The sequence below is a fragment of the Diabrotica undecimpunctata genome, chromosome 1 (assembly GCF_040954645.1).
Source record: "Diabrotica undecimpunctata isolate CICGRU chromosome 1, icDiaUnde3, whole genome shotgun sequence".
NCBI lineage: Eukaryota > Metazoa > Arthropoda > Insecta > Coleoptera > Chrysomelidae > Diabrotica > Diabrotica undecimpunctata.
Genome location: NC_092803.1, coordinates 119,994,989 through 120,011,871, shown reverse-complemented (window position 1 = coordinate 120,011,871; position 16,883 = coordinate 119,994,989). Strand labels below are relative to the sequence as shown.

Genomic DNA, 16,883 nt, shown 5'->3' with positions numbered 1-16,883 from the left:
AACTAATTGTAGTAAATTCGTTAGTTCAGTTCTTTAAATTAGTTTTTACTAAAACAACCCCATTTTATATATGTTAATTTCAACACTGTCAGACCATATAAGTGCAACGATGTGCATTTTAATGTAAAACTTTATATTATTTTTCATATTTGTGTGTATGTTTGTGTATGTTTTTGTTTTTGTCCCGAGAGTACCTGAAACACAGAGGTTATGCTAGAACAACTAGATACTTTGTGGTGAAGTGATCAGTTCGGATTCCGAAAACTGTGTAGAGAGCAGGGAAACCACTGTCACTACAAGTTTTTTGACAAAAGTCTCATGAATAACTAAAATTTGTGTTTGTAAGCTTCATAGATTTCTAAAAGGTGTTCGGCCATATGAAACACAAGGAATTGCTTAAGAAATAACCTAAGCAGAAAAGTAAGGCAAGGCTGCGTCCTGTTTCTTTAATATATAACCTGTACTGAGAATTACTCTTCAGAACAAAACTAGAATTCGAGTATACGGAATTAAACGTTAATATCATTCAAATATCAAGCATGAGATGAAAATCTTAAACCGATTAAATGAGTTCTGAATAAAGATAAACGAAAAAAGACAAAAATGATGGTAATAAAAAATAAACAAACTATTCTGTTATCTATAATGATAAAGGGAAAATGCCAGAACACTAAATAATAATAAATTTTCACAATAGTTTTACCATCGAATGTGAACATCCTAGATGCTGCGTTTTGTTGCACTTATGTTTTAAAGATTTAAATCTTTTTCTTCAAGAGTTTGTATCCTCTGTTCCAGTCTTTGCTGTAGATCCCTTTCCAATGTTATTCTGTAGCTAACTTTTTATCTGATTTTTGATAAAAATGAAAGGCAGATATCGAGCACACTTTTCGCTATACATTCGAAGGATAGGTCGAAGCTACATTCTTGTCGGCAACGATCAATTTTAAATTATTTTAAACTGTTTGTCCTTGTTTAGGGTAGTGTTTGTACAGTTTTATGTTTAATGTTATGTTTATTACATTCTGCACTTGTTGGATAGCTCAAAATTGACGAAATGCCCCTGATAATGCTTTAGATAGCGAAAGTACTTGGGCAAGATTAAATTAAGAAAAGTGTGCTCGATATCTGCCTTTCATTTTATCAAAGTTCATTTATTCGAGAATTCAACCTTATATAACTTTTATCTGATTGTCACAAATACTCGGTCTGTTGGATTAACAAGTTTATCCCCAAATAATAAATAAAAGCCAGAATTTCACATACCATAGTTAGTTTTATTAGGCTGATGGGTTTTTTTTCCAATTTACATGTTTCTTCTGTAGAGCTTTCTACGCTAAAGACAGCGAGCTTAAATAAAAGAGAAGCTTCCAGGATCTTAGACAATAAGAATGTGTAATGAAGAATTTCTATAACAAATAATTAACGACAACTCTTATCATTAATAAAATCAAGAAAATAGTTACTTGGGACATCGGCTGAGAAACAAAAATACTACATCGCCCAATTAATTATAATAAATAAATAGAAGGAAGAAAAAAAGTTGCTCTTCATGAGTAAAATCAGACTGGGCAATGAACTGGGCTAGGCTTGGAAGAAATTATATGATCAACAGAGGACAGGGAAAGTTTTGCCGTATTAGTCACTAAAAAGTGTTGTGACAATACTTATATAAAAAGAGTAATTTAATTGAACACATACTTGGTCGAGGCAGAAAAAACTTCATAACTAAATAATTTACGTCAATGAAATGAGTTATTACCAGAGCAAGTTGTCTACGCTTTTGGAGGACACGATAGTTAAAATTAAAAAAAATTGTTTTTGTGTTATTTCACATTTCCCCTTGACCCTTCTTTTAATTCGGAAGGAATTATGAAAAATGCTTTGGAAAATAAAACGGCCAGCATTAAAGTTAACCGGGTACTGATTAACAATATTCGATACTCAGACGATACAGTAATAATTACCAACAACTTAAATGATATGGAGAAATGTATGGACAAAATATCAGAATATAGTGAGAAGTATGGATTGTAGCTCAACATTCAAAAGATCTAGTTCAAGCGGATTATTAAAAACAAAAATGAGAATCAAAGAATGGAAAAAGGAAAATATTTTTGAATTGTGTCAACATTTAATTCCTAGCTGAGCGCTTTCGGCTTACAAAGCCGTCTTCAGAGCTATGATCAAGTATTTAAAGTATCACTACTAGGAGAGATCTCATTTGTTAAAAAATTACAGAAAATTTTCTTATTAAGCTGGTTCTATTATAAATTTAGCATTGAAAAAACACAAAAAGGACTTTACACTTTTGTGTTTTTTCAATGAAAAATTTGTAATAGAACCAGCTTAATAAGAAAATTTTCTGTTATTTTTTACAAAATGAGATCTCTCCTAGTAGTGAGTGATTCTTTAAATACTTGACCATAGCTCTGAAAATGACTTTGTAAGCTGAAAGGGCTCAGCTAGGAATTAAATGTTTACACACTTCAAAAATACTTTCCTTTTTCCATCTACCATCATTTCATTTATTTCTATCACCCCAGAAAAGAAAACGTTGTGTGTTCCGAGAATTAAAAATTTAATAAAGTTTGTTTATTTTCCTGAGAAAAACTACAATTTAATCATTAACATTTTATATGATAAAAATAATAATTTGATATTTTGTTTAAAGTTACATTTTTTTATTTTACTTCATAAAGATATATATGCCAATTGCATACAAATCAGACTTAAATTGCATGTTTATTAGTGTCATAGGTCACTTTATTAAAGAAAATATATTTTTTTAACATTTAATTTTGCTTAATTCAGTTTGCAAAGGATAATTTTATTGGTCAACACAATTCAATTAATATCATAAATCTGTTACTCCAGTGAATAAGTGGTTAATTCAATTTTGCATAGTTTTCAGGAGACGACTTACAAGTTTTGACAACATGTCATAAACTTTACAAAAAAATATGATAGAATACAAACGTATTATTGGTCTCATTCTGTAACTACTAAGTGATTAGGATAATGAGATATGAGACAACCATTTATTTACCGTCGACTTACCCAGTTATTCAACTCAATAAATTTAATGACTTAAAACATAAAAAAGAATATTTCTTTATTTAAAATTTAACAAAAACAGTTTTACTTTAAGTTTAAAAACATTTATTCTGAATTAGCTTGTGTATCTTGGTCAGGATCTAATTCCTCCAGGTCAGGATCATTGGCGACATCGTTTTTCGTTTTCAGGTTTTGATAAAATGCATGGAATGAAGGATATATTAAAGGCAATAAAGACAATAAGTCTTTTTTCTTTTCTGTGGCTATCGGCACTGATTAGTTGTTAATGTTAGGTAAACTAAATAATCCAGTTGAACGTCCTCTACGAGCCATATTTATTGTTTTGAAACGATCTTCTGGCTTTAACGAGCATTTAAATGGCATTTGGCCGCCGCTTTGAGCATATTGAAGCCATTGGACAGGTTTCCACAGAAACCTTTCGCCATCAATATCAATTTTTTTTTATAATGTAAGGGTCATGTTTCATCACAAGTGAATTAAAATCAAAGAAATTCTCTTTCAACATCATCACAATTTCGAAGGTATTTTTCTGTTTAGCAATTCTGATTAACTGTGCCCAGTCGTTAAGATGATTTATTTTTAAATTGGTTTTTTTTCTTGGCCCTTTCAATAACGGAGTGGTCAGTATAACACTCCATACGTGTATGACCACTAACCAAAAATTTGTGGTTGATCTTCAGGTTTGATTTTTGATTAACAAAATTAGGAAACATTAATGCAACGATATTATTTTTATTCTGACCGCCACACGTATCAGAATAAAATGTTACCCGTTACTCCGTTTTTTCAGAGGACAAGTGTGTTAAAAAATGATTGAGGCATGAGGCGATTTCATTGGTTCCCCTGCCAGATATGATTTCATCCCACAAGTAGCAAGTTGCTTTGTCTGTTACCATGTCATGCACCATGAGGTTAAAGCTCCACAGCTGCCTCTTGTAGAAAGAAACTGTTGTAAGGGGTAGGCAGGCACTGCTGCAAGTCAAATGCATAAACTCCTTTCGATTGATTTTCTTTAGCAATTACCTTGTCTCAACTTTTCTGCTCATAAGCAAATTGAGCCTTGTTACGATGTTCGTCCCTTTCTAGTATTAATTGAGTTTTAGTTTCTCCTGACGACAATTTAATTTGTAGATCAAAATCGTCACATGTGTGACATGTGTCCTGCTTTGGTTTTTTAAAAGCTAAACCTAAAACACGAAAAATTTTAGTGTAAATAGTTAGACAAAGATGCTCGTCCTTCCTTATATAAATCAAACATTTTCGAAATAGTCAAATTGGACGGTAAAAATTTTTTATTAGTTCGATTTCGACAATAGTGGCTCTAGTAAGTGGGGAATGACAAAATATGGGACTTCACATCTTGCAAATCTTTTAAGCTCCATTTACTTGAAGGCGAGGCCATACCTCGTTGATCTTTTTGTATTATACCTTTGCAGAATTGTTCTTTTTTTCTATTACCAATTGGACAAAACCTTTTGTTACACCCAATATTTTTTGGAAACAATCTCTGCATACTTTTACTTTTTCTTTATCAATTATTAAATGGTAAGAGCAACTGCATGACCTGTCTTTTTTTGGATTAGTAATATTTTTTTAGTCTTTTTGTCATTTATTTCTATCAAAGAACCAACGTAACTCGCCCTCTTGTTTCTACTTCCTAAATTCCAATAGTTTTCAAAGCAAACTTTTTTATCATTTTCTGTTATCCTCTCATTGCATTTCATTCTACATGATTTTAAAGTACCCATTGTTCTTCCAGAAATTATTTTTCCTTTTTCAGTTTTATATGATTTTCCTAAATTTCTCAACTTTTGTATTCAGCTCTTTGACGTCTGGATCTCCCCTTTTTAATATATTTTTTATTATCAGTTCTTAACTCAACAACTTCAGTGTTACATGAATTGCTTCCATTGTTGTCTTTTTGGCACATATTTGTTTTTTTCGTCCGCTTAGGGTTGGAGGTTCCTTAATCTGAAGAGCTTGAATATCCGGGTTGTGGTAAATAAATCGGATCAGCAATGCTATCATCTGAATCGAAATCTTCCAACACATCAATGACAACGTTATTATTAGCTATTATGTATTTGCGGCTTCCACATCTAAAACAAAGAACTGTTCTAAAACTGTTTTGTAGAGATCTAAATAAGTACCTTACCTTGCATTAAATCGCTATTATTATTGTCTTTTAGTTTGTCTGAATCAAAAACAGGCAGCACAATATTTTTTCTCAAAGCTTTTTCTTTTAATTCTCTTAAAAATGTTGATCGGGAATCCATCTTTTAAACACAATGCAAAATACTATAAAGAACTAATGTTATCGGGCACAGAATAAAAATAAAAATGAATGTAAACTTTGAATTGAACCTCGATAATAATATCGTTATATGGGCTTGTACTTCCCCGAATAGTGTTCTTTAAAAGTCAATAAATGTACATATACTTCATCTAATTTACTTACCGTTGCACGTCATTCGCGTCATAGTCCGTGAGGTCACATGATACCAACACGAAATATATAGGCGGTAGGTGTGTTCTTTTTTAGAATCACTTTGCCGAGTACACTGGCATTACAGCCACTAGACATATTTTATTATATACGCGTAGAAATAATATTTAAAGATTTCTATTAATGTTAATTTAAAGAAATACACAATAATATGTTTCATTTAATTTGTATAGATGCATTATAAAGCGTTTTTCTGAAGAACATTTGTTCGGATCACACTGTAACTGTAATCGAACGAAGGTGATATTTCGGCACAAATTGGTAACACTTATTTGACAGTTGCGGTGTTGACTAATGTTATTAAGTAATGAAGAAAGTGTTGTTTTTGTTTAAGTATTCCATTTTACATCTTTATACGACGCATACAAGCGGCTTAAATTGTTTTTAACAAGATTATTTTTTAACTCTTCTTTTGTTTCTATTTATTTACATTAAATATTAATTTGTTTTGTTGTATAATCCACTTTTGCAATAATTACGTGACCTATTTGATTTAAAATGGATTCAGGATTTTTTTATACTTTGGCAACTATGTCAACTTCGATATCTGTCAATAATAATGACGTGCAACGGTAAGTAAATTAGATGGACTGTACAACGCTATCTAACGACTAGTATATAAACTACGCTGTATCTGCTAGGTAGATATCTGCTTCAGATCGTAAATTAGTCAGAAAATTTCATGATTTAATAACTATATTATAGTTAACCAGTCATGCACAGTGGACCAAAATACGTCAAATCGAGTTAACCTGTTAAGCACAGAAAATAATTATTGGTCATAACTGGGCAGGTCAATTTAACCATTTATTTACTAAGACATTATTTTATTATGTTTTTAGTTAAGTTGACTTAATCTAAAGAGTACATCAATTTCAAAGATGGCCAAAAATACACATGCGTATAACCTTGGCTAGAGTCCGCTTACAACTTAACTACTTATTCATAGTTACTATATTCATATACATAGTTAATAAACTTGATATAATGCATTGATAGTTTTATATCTCCATAGTTTTGTCACTGACCAGTTGAACAGTTAGAAAAGTAATAGTACAGTATATACCCTACAGAGTTAATCCGCTAAAAGCTTTAATAAAAATGTGATATCTTTAAAATTGTATTTAATATGAAATAATTACAGATCTGATCAACACTCCTAAACCCGACGAGCGTGCTATCATGACTTACGTGTCATGTTATTATCACGCTTTCCAAGGGGCACAACAGGTACCGGTTGCATAAAAACTCCAAAAATTAACGAAACCTGCCTAATACTTGTTTACGTGATACATACAATGTTGGATGCATTTTTTAGATATAATTATATAGACTTATTTTTTTTCCTTTAAAAATATATATCGTCATATAGTGCAGTCTACCAAGGTTTTAACTCTGAATTTCATCAACAAGCGATTTTCTTGAAAATATTAACGTAAGTAGGAAAATCTACGATATGCCAAAGTGTGCTATTATTTTTAGGGTGGAATTTGGGAGATGGGAACCTTTATATTGAAAATATCCACAAAAATCGTTAGAAAACTAAATGTATATATATATATATATACCGGGTGGTGAATCTGCAAAAAGGCCACAGAAAACTCAATGAGAAATTCTAACCAGTTGAATTGTTGCTTCCCCAATTGTTCTACATTAAAAGTCATGAAAAACCTATTTGTAGAGGATTGAAATCTGTATTGAAAACAAATTGTTTTACGAATTAAGTATTTACATTCCAACATTTTGCAAAAAATACAAGACATCTGGGGTAGCATATCCTAGACGCCTCGGTTTCTCTACGGGAAACGACTTAATATCCAAAAGTTTTCTTCTCAGAAAAATACAGGGCCAATAACACCACAGTTTAAAAATAATACGAATTATACAGGGTGAAAAATAATACGAATTATACAGGTTGCTTCAAAAAAGAGTGGTATATGAAAGTTATATTTTTTCTTATGGAACACAATTTTCTTAATTGTCCTTATAAAGTAAGTTATACTTTTATAAGGATTCCCTATACCTAAATATAGAGTGTTTGAATTTATTTCGATTTTGCTAAAAATGTAACGTTTTATGAATCTAAAGATCTGAGACAAATTTTTTCTTAGGTCTTAATAATAGACTATTTTAAATATTTAAGCAGATGTTTATTATAATAAAATATTTTACAGGGTAGTCAAAATATTAAATTATTCTATTAGCACATTCAAGCTGTAATAACGTGCTTATTTTAAATTACAAAAACCCCGTATTTTATTAGTCTGTCGTGTGCAAAATTTACTTAACTTTAGGCACTGGCATAGTATGTCCTCTATATAAAAAAATAGTTTTGTTGTTCACAGCTGTCAGATGTAAACCTTTTTTAATTAGAATTTTTTTTTCGAATTCTACTGCATCCACATTGTACGTATTGCTTATTCCCCATCCGACATTTGTTTTGCAATTGCTGTTTAACATTTTTGTTGTACTCACAATATAATACTGTGTGAGCACATTGATTTTTGTTTTTTGTGATGATTTTTATGTTTACATTTGAATTTGATATTTAGCTAATGATTTAAGTGATCAATGGATTGAACAATTTATCTTTAATTATTTTCATAATACAAACAGCATAAATAATGGTACTCTTCAAGTACTTTCTGATGTCATTTTAGTTTTTCTATCAATTATATAATTAGGATAAAAGTGCAAATGACAAAAAATACTCTACAATTAAAAGCACATGCTTGTCTTGAAATAATATCACACTTTTACTAAACCCAGTTCAGAAATTCTCAGGAGAGGAGTGAGGCAAAGATGATCTACTTGGCTCCTTTGCTTTTCAGTGTGTATAATGGATTAGTTTTTCAAGAGTCACTACTAGTTGGACCTCATGGTATAATAGTAATCGGTAAAACTATCAACAACATATATTTTGTCAATGACTCAGTGATTACGTCAAGATTTAATGAATAACTTGATTTATAACCAAACAGCAGGAGTAAATTTTATATACTGGATTAATGGTTAATATACCAAAAGTCTAAATATATGGTAATAACAAAAAAAGCTAAGTTACAGTCAAATATACCTTAACTGTACGAACCCGCCACTGGAACAGTGCTTGACACACTCCCAAACGAATTCCATCGAGAACAAGGTATCAGACAAGAATGTATACTGTCTCCACAATTACTTAATATATATGGAGAGCATGTTATGAGAAAAGCGCTTGAATAATGGGAAAATAAATGGCCGAAAAATAAACAACCTACGTTTTGCAGATGACTTTTTGCAAATAGTCAAGAGTTCATTGATCATATGTTAAAAACGAAAGTTTTCAACATATGATCAATGAAAATACTTTGTCTTAAGTTACACATATTAAAGACAAAAATCATGATAGTGGATAGACTACATAACGATCATCCACACATAAGCACGATTGACCAGTTTGACTTTGTGAGCTCATACTTATATCTGGGATCATTGATCACAAACACAGCGTCCCTACAGGAAGAAATAAAACGTAGATGTGATTTAGCAAAAGTCGCCGTAGGTAAGGAGGTCGAAATATGGGAGGACTCTCAGATTTCACGAACTCTAGACTTAACTGCTTAATATTCCCAACACTGACATACGGATGCGAATCTTGAATCCTAGGACAAGCGGAAAGATAGACACCACTAAAATGTTCTGTTGGAGAAAAATGTTACGATTTCCGTGGACCAACCACCGGACAAATAAATCAATTTTAAACAAACTAAAGGTCAGTAAGCGACTCTCCATGAAAGTCCATCTCCACCAATTAAAATACTTTGACCATGTCATGAGAGCAGACACAGAAAAAAATGGAAAGACTTATTATCCAAGAAAACGTAGAAGACCGAAGATCACTAGGAAGATCCTCAACAAGATGGATCTATAAATTATATGTATATGCAAAATACCTATGCATGAGTTAAAAGAAATAATGAACTGCAGAGATCTTTGGAGACGGACAATGAACGACCTCACGATGACTTCACTTTTTCTGTGGGGTCAGGACTAAAGACAGAGAGGGATAACTTTCAGAAGTGAACTGGAAAGGGTTCAAAAATATAAATATCTGTATGGACTTAAATGGACTATCTGAAATTTAATGGACTTAAAAAAATGATCAAACGGCACAAATACGAGCGAGAATAGAAATAACAAGTACTGCGTTAATAAATTCGAAACAATTCTATATAACAAACACATTACATTGAACCTAAGAGTGAGAGAAATTAATAATCTTGGACTCATAAAAAAAATTGTATAAATAAGTGTTACAGAATAATACTTAAGATAATAAGGAGGCAGAACAAAACATACAAGGATGTTTTTAAAGAGATGATTAACGAATGGTAAATAATATACACCACAAAAAAAAATAAAATAAAAAAGGACAAGGGTAGAATAATAATGCATGGATATATCCACAAGGAAAATAAAATTCCTCTAGTTGGCGATATACCATAAATCACAAAAGTTTTATATAAAAATCCTTTATAAAAGGTATATAATTAAAATGACCCTTTCGGTTTTTTTTAATTAACAAAACGTTTTCGGATTTACTAGCCTATCATCAGTGCATTTACCTGGAATAAGTATTGCCACTAAAGTGTATATACCTTTTATAAAGAATTTTTAAATAAAACATGAAAATATAATCGGGGGAAGGGTCGTTGGAATGAGAATTTCAGGGTTCAAAAATAATAGAATTTTTCCAAGCTGCTAAAAACAAAATAAAAATAGCGATCATGTTATTCCACTCTTCGATAGGATCTTAAACCGCACTTAGAAAAAAAAAGAAAAAATCTTTATTTAACGTTTCAGCTTCTTATCTCTAAGCTGAAGCATCAAATAACGAATTTCTTATACAACCGTTGTTTATTCAATTATAAAATTGATAGAAAAGTATAAATAGGTTTTCAAAATAGATCTATTAAAGTTTTATGATAGATTTTAAAGTTAACAGTCTAATAGTAACTCTAAATAACTTTTAATTTATTAAAAAACCTCATTCTTTTATCTAAACTGTTCTACTGTATCACTTAAATTGTTAGCTGTTTTGTTGTGGCTATACCTTTACCCGATATTGTTTGCATGCAGACTTACAGAACACAGCTATGCCGGATGAAAGGGCCGTAATGACGTACGTGTCTTCTTATTACCATCGCTTCTCAGGTGCACAGAAGGTGATTTTCTGATATTAATATTATTAACAATATATATGCTGATAAACGATGAAATCATCACTTTTCAAACTCTCCAACAACTACTTAAATTTTAATTATTTAATTTCGGCTGTCGACGATTCGAACGGCGCAAAGTCTGGCACGGGATTTTTCTATTCTCGTGGTCCCGTGTCTATAAAAGAAATTTCCGTGTTCGGTGAGTCGGTACTCGTTCGAAGCCCTCCAGTGGTTTGGGGGTAATCAGTGACTGACTTTTTGTAAAGGCAGAGATGCTGGATCTCCATAGTAGTACGCCATTTAGCCAACATAGAATACAGATTTCGAAATTTAAAAAAGACAGCGGATTTAGAAGATAGAAATAATGACAAAAAAGAAGATTTAAAAATAGATATTTCTTAAAGAATGTATAATTAGTTCAAAATTGACAAAGATGGACAAATGTAGATCAATTAAAGGATATGTCAATCTGTCAAAAAACTGACATTTTACCTAAAAATCAAAACCAATTTGTAATTTTCTGCAAAGAAAGTAAAAAACTGTACCACTATATACTACCAAAACAAAAATGATAAAAAAATGTATCAAAATATGTCATGGAGAGAAGAGCATCAATCTGTGCTTTAAAAAAGAATAAAAAGAAATTTTTAGACCATGTTGTGAAAACTTGGAAATAAAATTTTTACATTGTATTTAAACAAAACAGTGTTCTGTCAACATGCACATCAAAAAAATATATAGTTTAAAAGTCATCCTAAAATTATTATTGAGAATACACGTTGAGAACAGCTGTACCGTTGAAAATTTGTGTCTGTTTAAAAGTGAATCTCCGGATGGTATACGTTTCTTTGCTTAATGGCAGGTTTGTCTACGCTCTTAAAGATTTGGATTTTGGTAAAAAAAGAGGTAATACCAAAGCTAAATACTTAATTTTAAAAACAAAGGAAGAATAAACTTCTAGAGCCATTAACCTTAAAATACGCAACTGTATTCAAATGTTGTAAGTTTCGACACAGAAAACAAGCTTAGGACAGTAAACTAAAAGTTATTTTCACATTTAATGAAAGTAATCTGCCGAAAATTTTATATTTACGCGTAGTTATCGACAGGATCAATCAATCACTCCCCCAGATATAGTCTACTAGTCGTATATAAAAGATAATTCTTGATAATTCTTTATTAAATGAGTAAAATATATAAATAAAATGCGTTAAATATTCGTTACATAGTCGTTACATAGCATAATTTTAAGCTATCGACCTAGAGGGTCGAAGGCTTAGTATGAGTATCCGCTGAAATTCGTAAAATATCGATAAATATTATTATACTATGCTTGTAATAAATAATCCTAATATAATATTACTAGTGAAACATAGTCGTACAATGCTCTATCAGCTTTTCACTGTAGACATACCAATCTCAAAAACTGCGATAACAGCTAATAACACTGCAATTCTTGCCCCCCCCCCCCCCCATCATCATGATCCAGTGATTGCCTCAAGAAATTTACAAGTTAGTCTGAATAAAAACCAAGCGTGGTTATGAAAATGGATACGACCTTGTTAATAAAACCAAATTAATTCAAGTCACTTTCACACTAAGAAGAGGTAGATGTACTAAATGGTCAAACGATTACGAAACAAACTGGCTTATTGGCAGGATTTAATCGCAATTAAATCATAACAAACAAGGGCCTTATATATATAAGGCCCCAATAAAGTCAATATGGACTTACGGCATCCAGTTGTGTCGCACCGCTAGCAACTCACATCTAGAATAACCAATGCTCCATGGTGTGTTTCAAATATAAAAAAAAACTAGTGCAGACTCTACTGTTCTAGTGCGTGATCTGTTGATTATAAACGATGAAGTAAGCCGTTTGAAACGTTTTAGACTTACTCCTTAAAGAATATCTCCCAATGTTGAGATTTCCTGCATGTCATCACTAAAAAATTAACACTAAATTATTTATTTATTGTTATGATTGATAACATATTGTAAATAAAATGGAGTTAAAATAAAATAGTGATAATACTCCAATTCTGCTAGTGAGCTTTTCTCGAGATAATAGAAGAAAAAAACACTTAGGCTCAGAAAGAGTGAGAATAGTCAAGTTGAAATTGCGTAAGAGTATTCTGTTCGCATCAATAGGTAGTTGTAAATAGAACAGGAGAGATCATTGGTGATGAGGACCAGATACTAGAAAGATGGGCACACAATTTTGAGAAGAGACTATATATAAGAAGCGAGATGAGGTTGCAAGAAGCATAAATCCAGTTCGAAAGCGTGGAAGACAAAAGAGAGAAAGATAATATCCCGACTGAGGAAGAAGTCATCAAAGCAATACAAAAATTGAAAAAAAAACAAAACTCCGGGAGCAGATGGTATTCCTCCTAAACTTTTAAAACATGGCCCAAAAAATCTGACCTGTTGTATAAGTAGGCTAGTATAACTGATTTGGAAGCAGGTAAAACTGCCAGAAAACTGGAACGTAGGTAGATTGGAACCTATTCCCAAGAAAAGAGATCAAACAATGTGTGATAACTGCAGAGGAATTACTCTCCTAAACGTGACCTTCAAAATATTGGTCTACATTGTTGACGATCGACTGTCGGGATATTCTGAAAACATCATAGGCAAATATCAATCAGTGTGTGTTTTGCAAAGAAAATCAGCTATCTATCAAATATTCCTTCTAAGACAAACTTTGGAAAAAACAGATGAGTATGGAATTGATACTCACCATTTGTTTGTGGATTTTAGATACGCCAATGACAGTGTAGACAGAAACGCACTATACAAAGCCATGGTAGAATTCAATATCCCAATACACAATACAAATTCGTGAAAACAACCCCCTCAACAGTCGAGTGTAAGGTTAGAGTGAAGAACATAGAATCAAGAATTTTCCAGACACAGATAGGACTTCGACACGTAGATAGCCTATCGAGCCTTCTATTCAACATTGCCCTAGAGAAAAGTATTAGAGAATCTGGAATAGTAACAACAGGAACCATTATTAATAGGAGTCTACAAATACTAGCGTCTGCGGATGACATGGATATCACAGTAAGAAGGCGGACCTGGTCCAGTTGGTCACGACATTAGAATCAGCAGCAAAAAGAATTGAGCTACACGTTAAAGTGTAAAACTAACTAACTAAGTGCTAACTAGTAAAACTAAATATATGAAGGTGACAAATAATAAACAAGTAGCAAAACCCGAAGATATTACGGTTGGAACATATACTTTCGAAGAAGTAAGAGAGTTCATATATCTAGGCTTACAAATCAACCAAACTAATACAACAACCGTAGAAATTACCAGACGTATACATCTAGCAAATAGAGATGACTAGACTATGGATTAAAGAAACTTTTAACATCAAACATAGTTACAATAAGAACGAAAATATTGATATACAGAACTCTTATCAAACCCGTCCTCACTTATGCGTTAGAAACTTGGACGATGACAAAAAGCGATGAAGAACGTTTAGGCTGTTTTGAACCTAAAATCCCCAGAAATGTTTATTACGGCATACAGAAAAACGGATTATGTCATAGGCGCTATAATTTTAAGCTTTACCACCTTTATAGTGAACCTAGTATTGGAAGGTCCATCAGTGGCTAGGCCACTTAAAGAAACTGCACAGGATGGAGCCGTCGAAATATGTTTATAACCAAAGACCGGATGGAGTGAGAAGAGGCAGGCCTAGAGTATAATTTAAAGACCAGGTGGAAGATTACTTACGGGTGTTAAGAGTCCGAAATTGGAAAACCAAGGCAAAGGATAGGAAGGGATTGACGCTAATCCCAGAACAGACCAAGAGCCACTTTGGATTTTAGAGTCAATGATGATGATTCTATGCACATGTCAGCTTCAAAATTTAGCTTTCAAAGAACTGCAAATACAATGATAGTTGATAATATATGTCTACATTTAAATAACAACAAAACACTATTGCCAAATCTACAAACTGAAAAAACGAGCCCCGCGTACTTCCGAAATTCGTAAAAAATAGCCCCTTTTAAAAACAAGACACACGATACAATCTTCTCATACATATCACACCTACTAAGATGTAGCAGTATACTTGAGTAAAGTACATATGTATAACTCATATTCAATCTAATTAAATTACCAAAAGGTTTGAAAAGTGATGATTTTTGTACTGATTTTATATGTTAAAGAAAACGTTTATTGATTTTTTTTACTTTTATTAAGGCCGAAACCGCCGCGAACAGAATCTGCAAAGTACTCAAAGTCAACCAAGAAAATGAACGCCTCATGGAAGAATACGAACGTTTGGCAAGCGATGTAAGTATTTTTGTATTAATAGATAGATAGGTAAATTGATTATAGTGATAACATTAGTTTATTCTTATTAAATATTATAAATAGTATACAACATTGCTAATGATTTTACTTCCTCATTTAAGATTTTAGGCAAATTGTGTGCTTTATCTTTATACATCTGTTGTCTCCTTGGTTAGGTCATCGTTACACCTCTTTGGAAGGCGGCTCACACATTGATGACCTTATGGTGATTTATCCTGGCGATTATTACTAATTCTCTTACTTTGTTCATTCCAGTCTTTTCTTTTTATTGTCTTCGACCTTGCATGTGTATCTTATACTTTATAAATCTACAAAGTATCTTTCCAGTAGCCTTTTGGTTTTTTGACGACTATTTCCCGGTACATTATCAACAGAACTATAATGAAATAGAAGATAAATGTGATATAGTCGAAAGTGAAGTCAGACTGGCGATAAACTCAATAAACTCAAGGTCAACAAGACACCATATCAGATTTATGATAACAGCAGAAATGTTCACATTACAGAAGAAATTGGAATAAAATCGCTTCACCTAGTCCTCAATCAAAAATGGAATTTCAGGCAATGGCTCGCTAACTGGATACAATCTACTGGATAATTCACAAAAAAGGCAGCTTTTATAATTTTTTTCGTGTAGCCAAACAACGGTATAAATCATCAACGAGAGATTTCTCTACAATGAGAAATGCCAGTAGAGCAGGCTGGTACACGAGAACAATTTTTGAATACAAAAATAAATAATCGAGATATCTGGGAAATTTAATATACTAGTGTACGTCTGCTTTATAGATTACCGTAAGTAGACAAGGCCAAACGTCATCACTTATGGCGGATACTTAAAAAGAAGCAGGTATACCGCAACACCTGATTTATAACGTCTGATAACTGAGCTAAATAAAGAGTCAGAAAATTTCCAGATATAAGCGAAGAGGAAACTAAATCAGCGTTAACCGGTTTTAAGAACAACAAACTGGAGAAGATGACACTGTAAGTAAAATGATAAAGCTAGGATGCTAATGCGTCAAAACAGTTTTAAAAACTCTTTATAATGCCTGTCTCTTTAAAGGAATTGTACCATAAAATGGAATAATGCCATTATAATATTACATAAAAAAGATGTAACAGGAATTTGAAACTACAGACCTATCAGCTTGTTATCTCTTTTATATAAGCTCTTTATGAGAATAGTTACTAACAGATTGGGACTTAAGCTAGATTTTCACACACCAGTAGAGCAAGCCGGATTTAGCAGTGGCTTTGGAACAAATGATCGCCTACAAGTCATAAAATCCTTGCTGAAGAAAGTTAGAAGAGTACAAAAAGCCATTGATATTAGTATTTGTAAACTTTAAGAAATCATTCAGAAGTCCAGCATAGCTCCATGTTTAGAGTTCTTACGGAGTGCAGTATTCTTTAGAATATATAATATAATAGCGCAACAGTTGCAGTGAGAATGTACTATGATGACACAAACATGTTTCCCTTGGAAAAGGGTATTAGGCAAGGGGACACCATCTCTTCTAAACTATTCACCGCTTAATTACAGAGTGCAATGAGAAACAATCATTGGAAAAATATTGAAGTCAACATAAATGGAGAGTTTGTAAACAACTTGAGGTTTGCAGACGACATAGTCCTTACTGCAGACCGGGTAGATCATGCCTGCCAACTTCTTCAAGACCTTCAGAGTTCTTGTACACGAGTTGTACACCTTTCAACCAATGGAACGCAAATTGAACAAGTTTGTACTTATA

General features: G+C 32.2%; 1 protein-coding gene across 3 annotated transcripts in view; it reads left to right on the top strand.

Moving 5' to 3' along the window:
• Actn (alpha actinin) overlaps nt 1-16,883 on the top strand; it is a 230,725-nt gene that overhangs the window by 169,464 nt on the left and 44,378 nt on the right. Inside the window, exons 4-6 of one of the 3 annotated variants that reach the window (XM_072547258.1) lie at nt 6,729-6,823; nt 10,714-10,791; nt 15,016-15,108. In XM_072547258.1, coding sequence (XP_072403359.1) covers nt 6,729-6,823; nt 10,714-10,791; nt 15,016-15,108 — 266 coding nt within the window. Of the gene's footprint in view, nt 1-6,728; nt 6,824-10,705; nt 10,792-15,015; nt 15,109-16,883 lie in introns of all 3 variants that reach the window. The other 2 variants (XM_072547253.1, XM_072547247.1) reach the window with 2 other exon arrangements.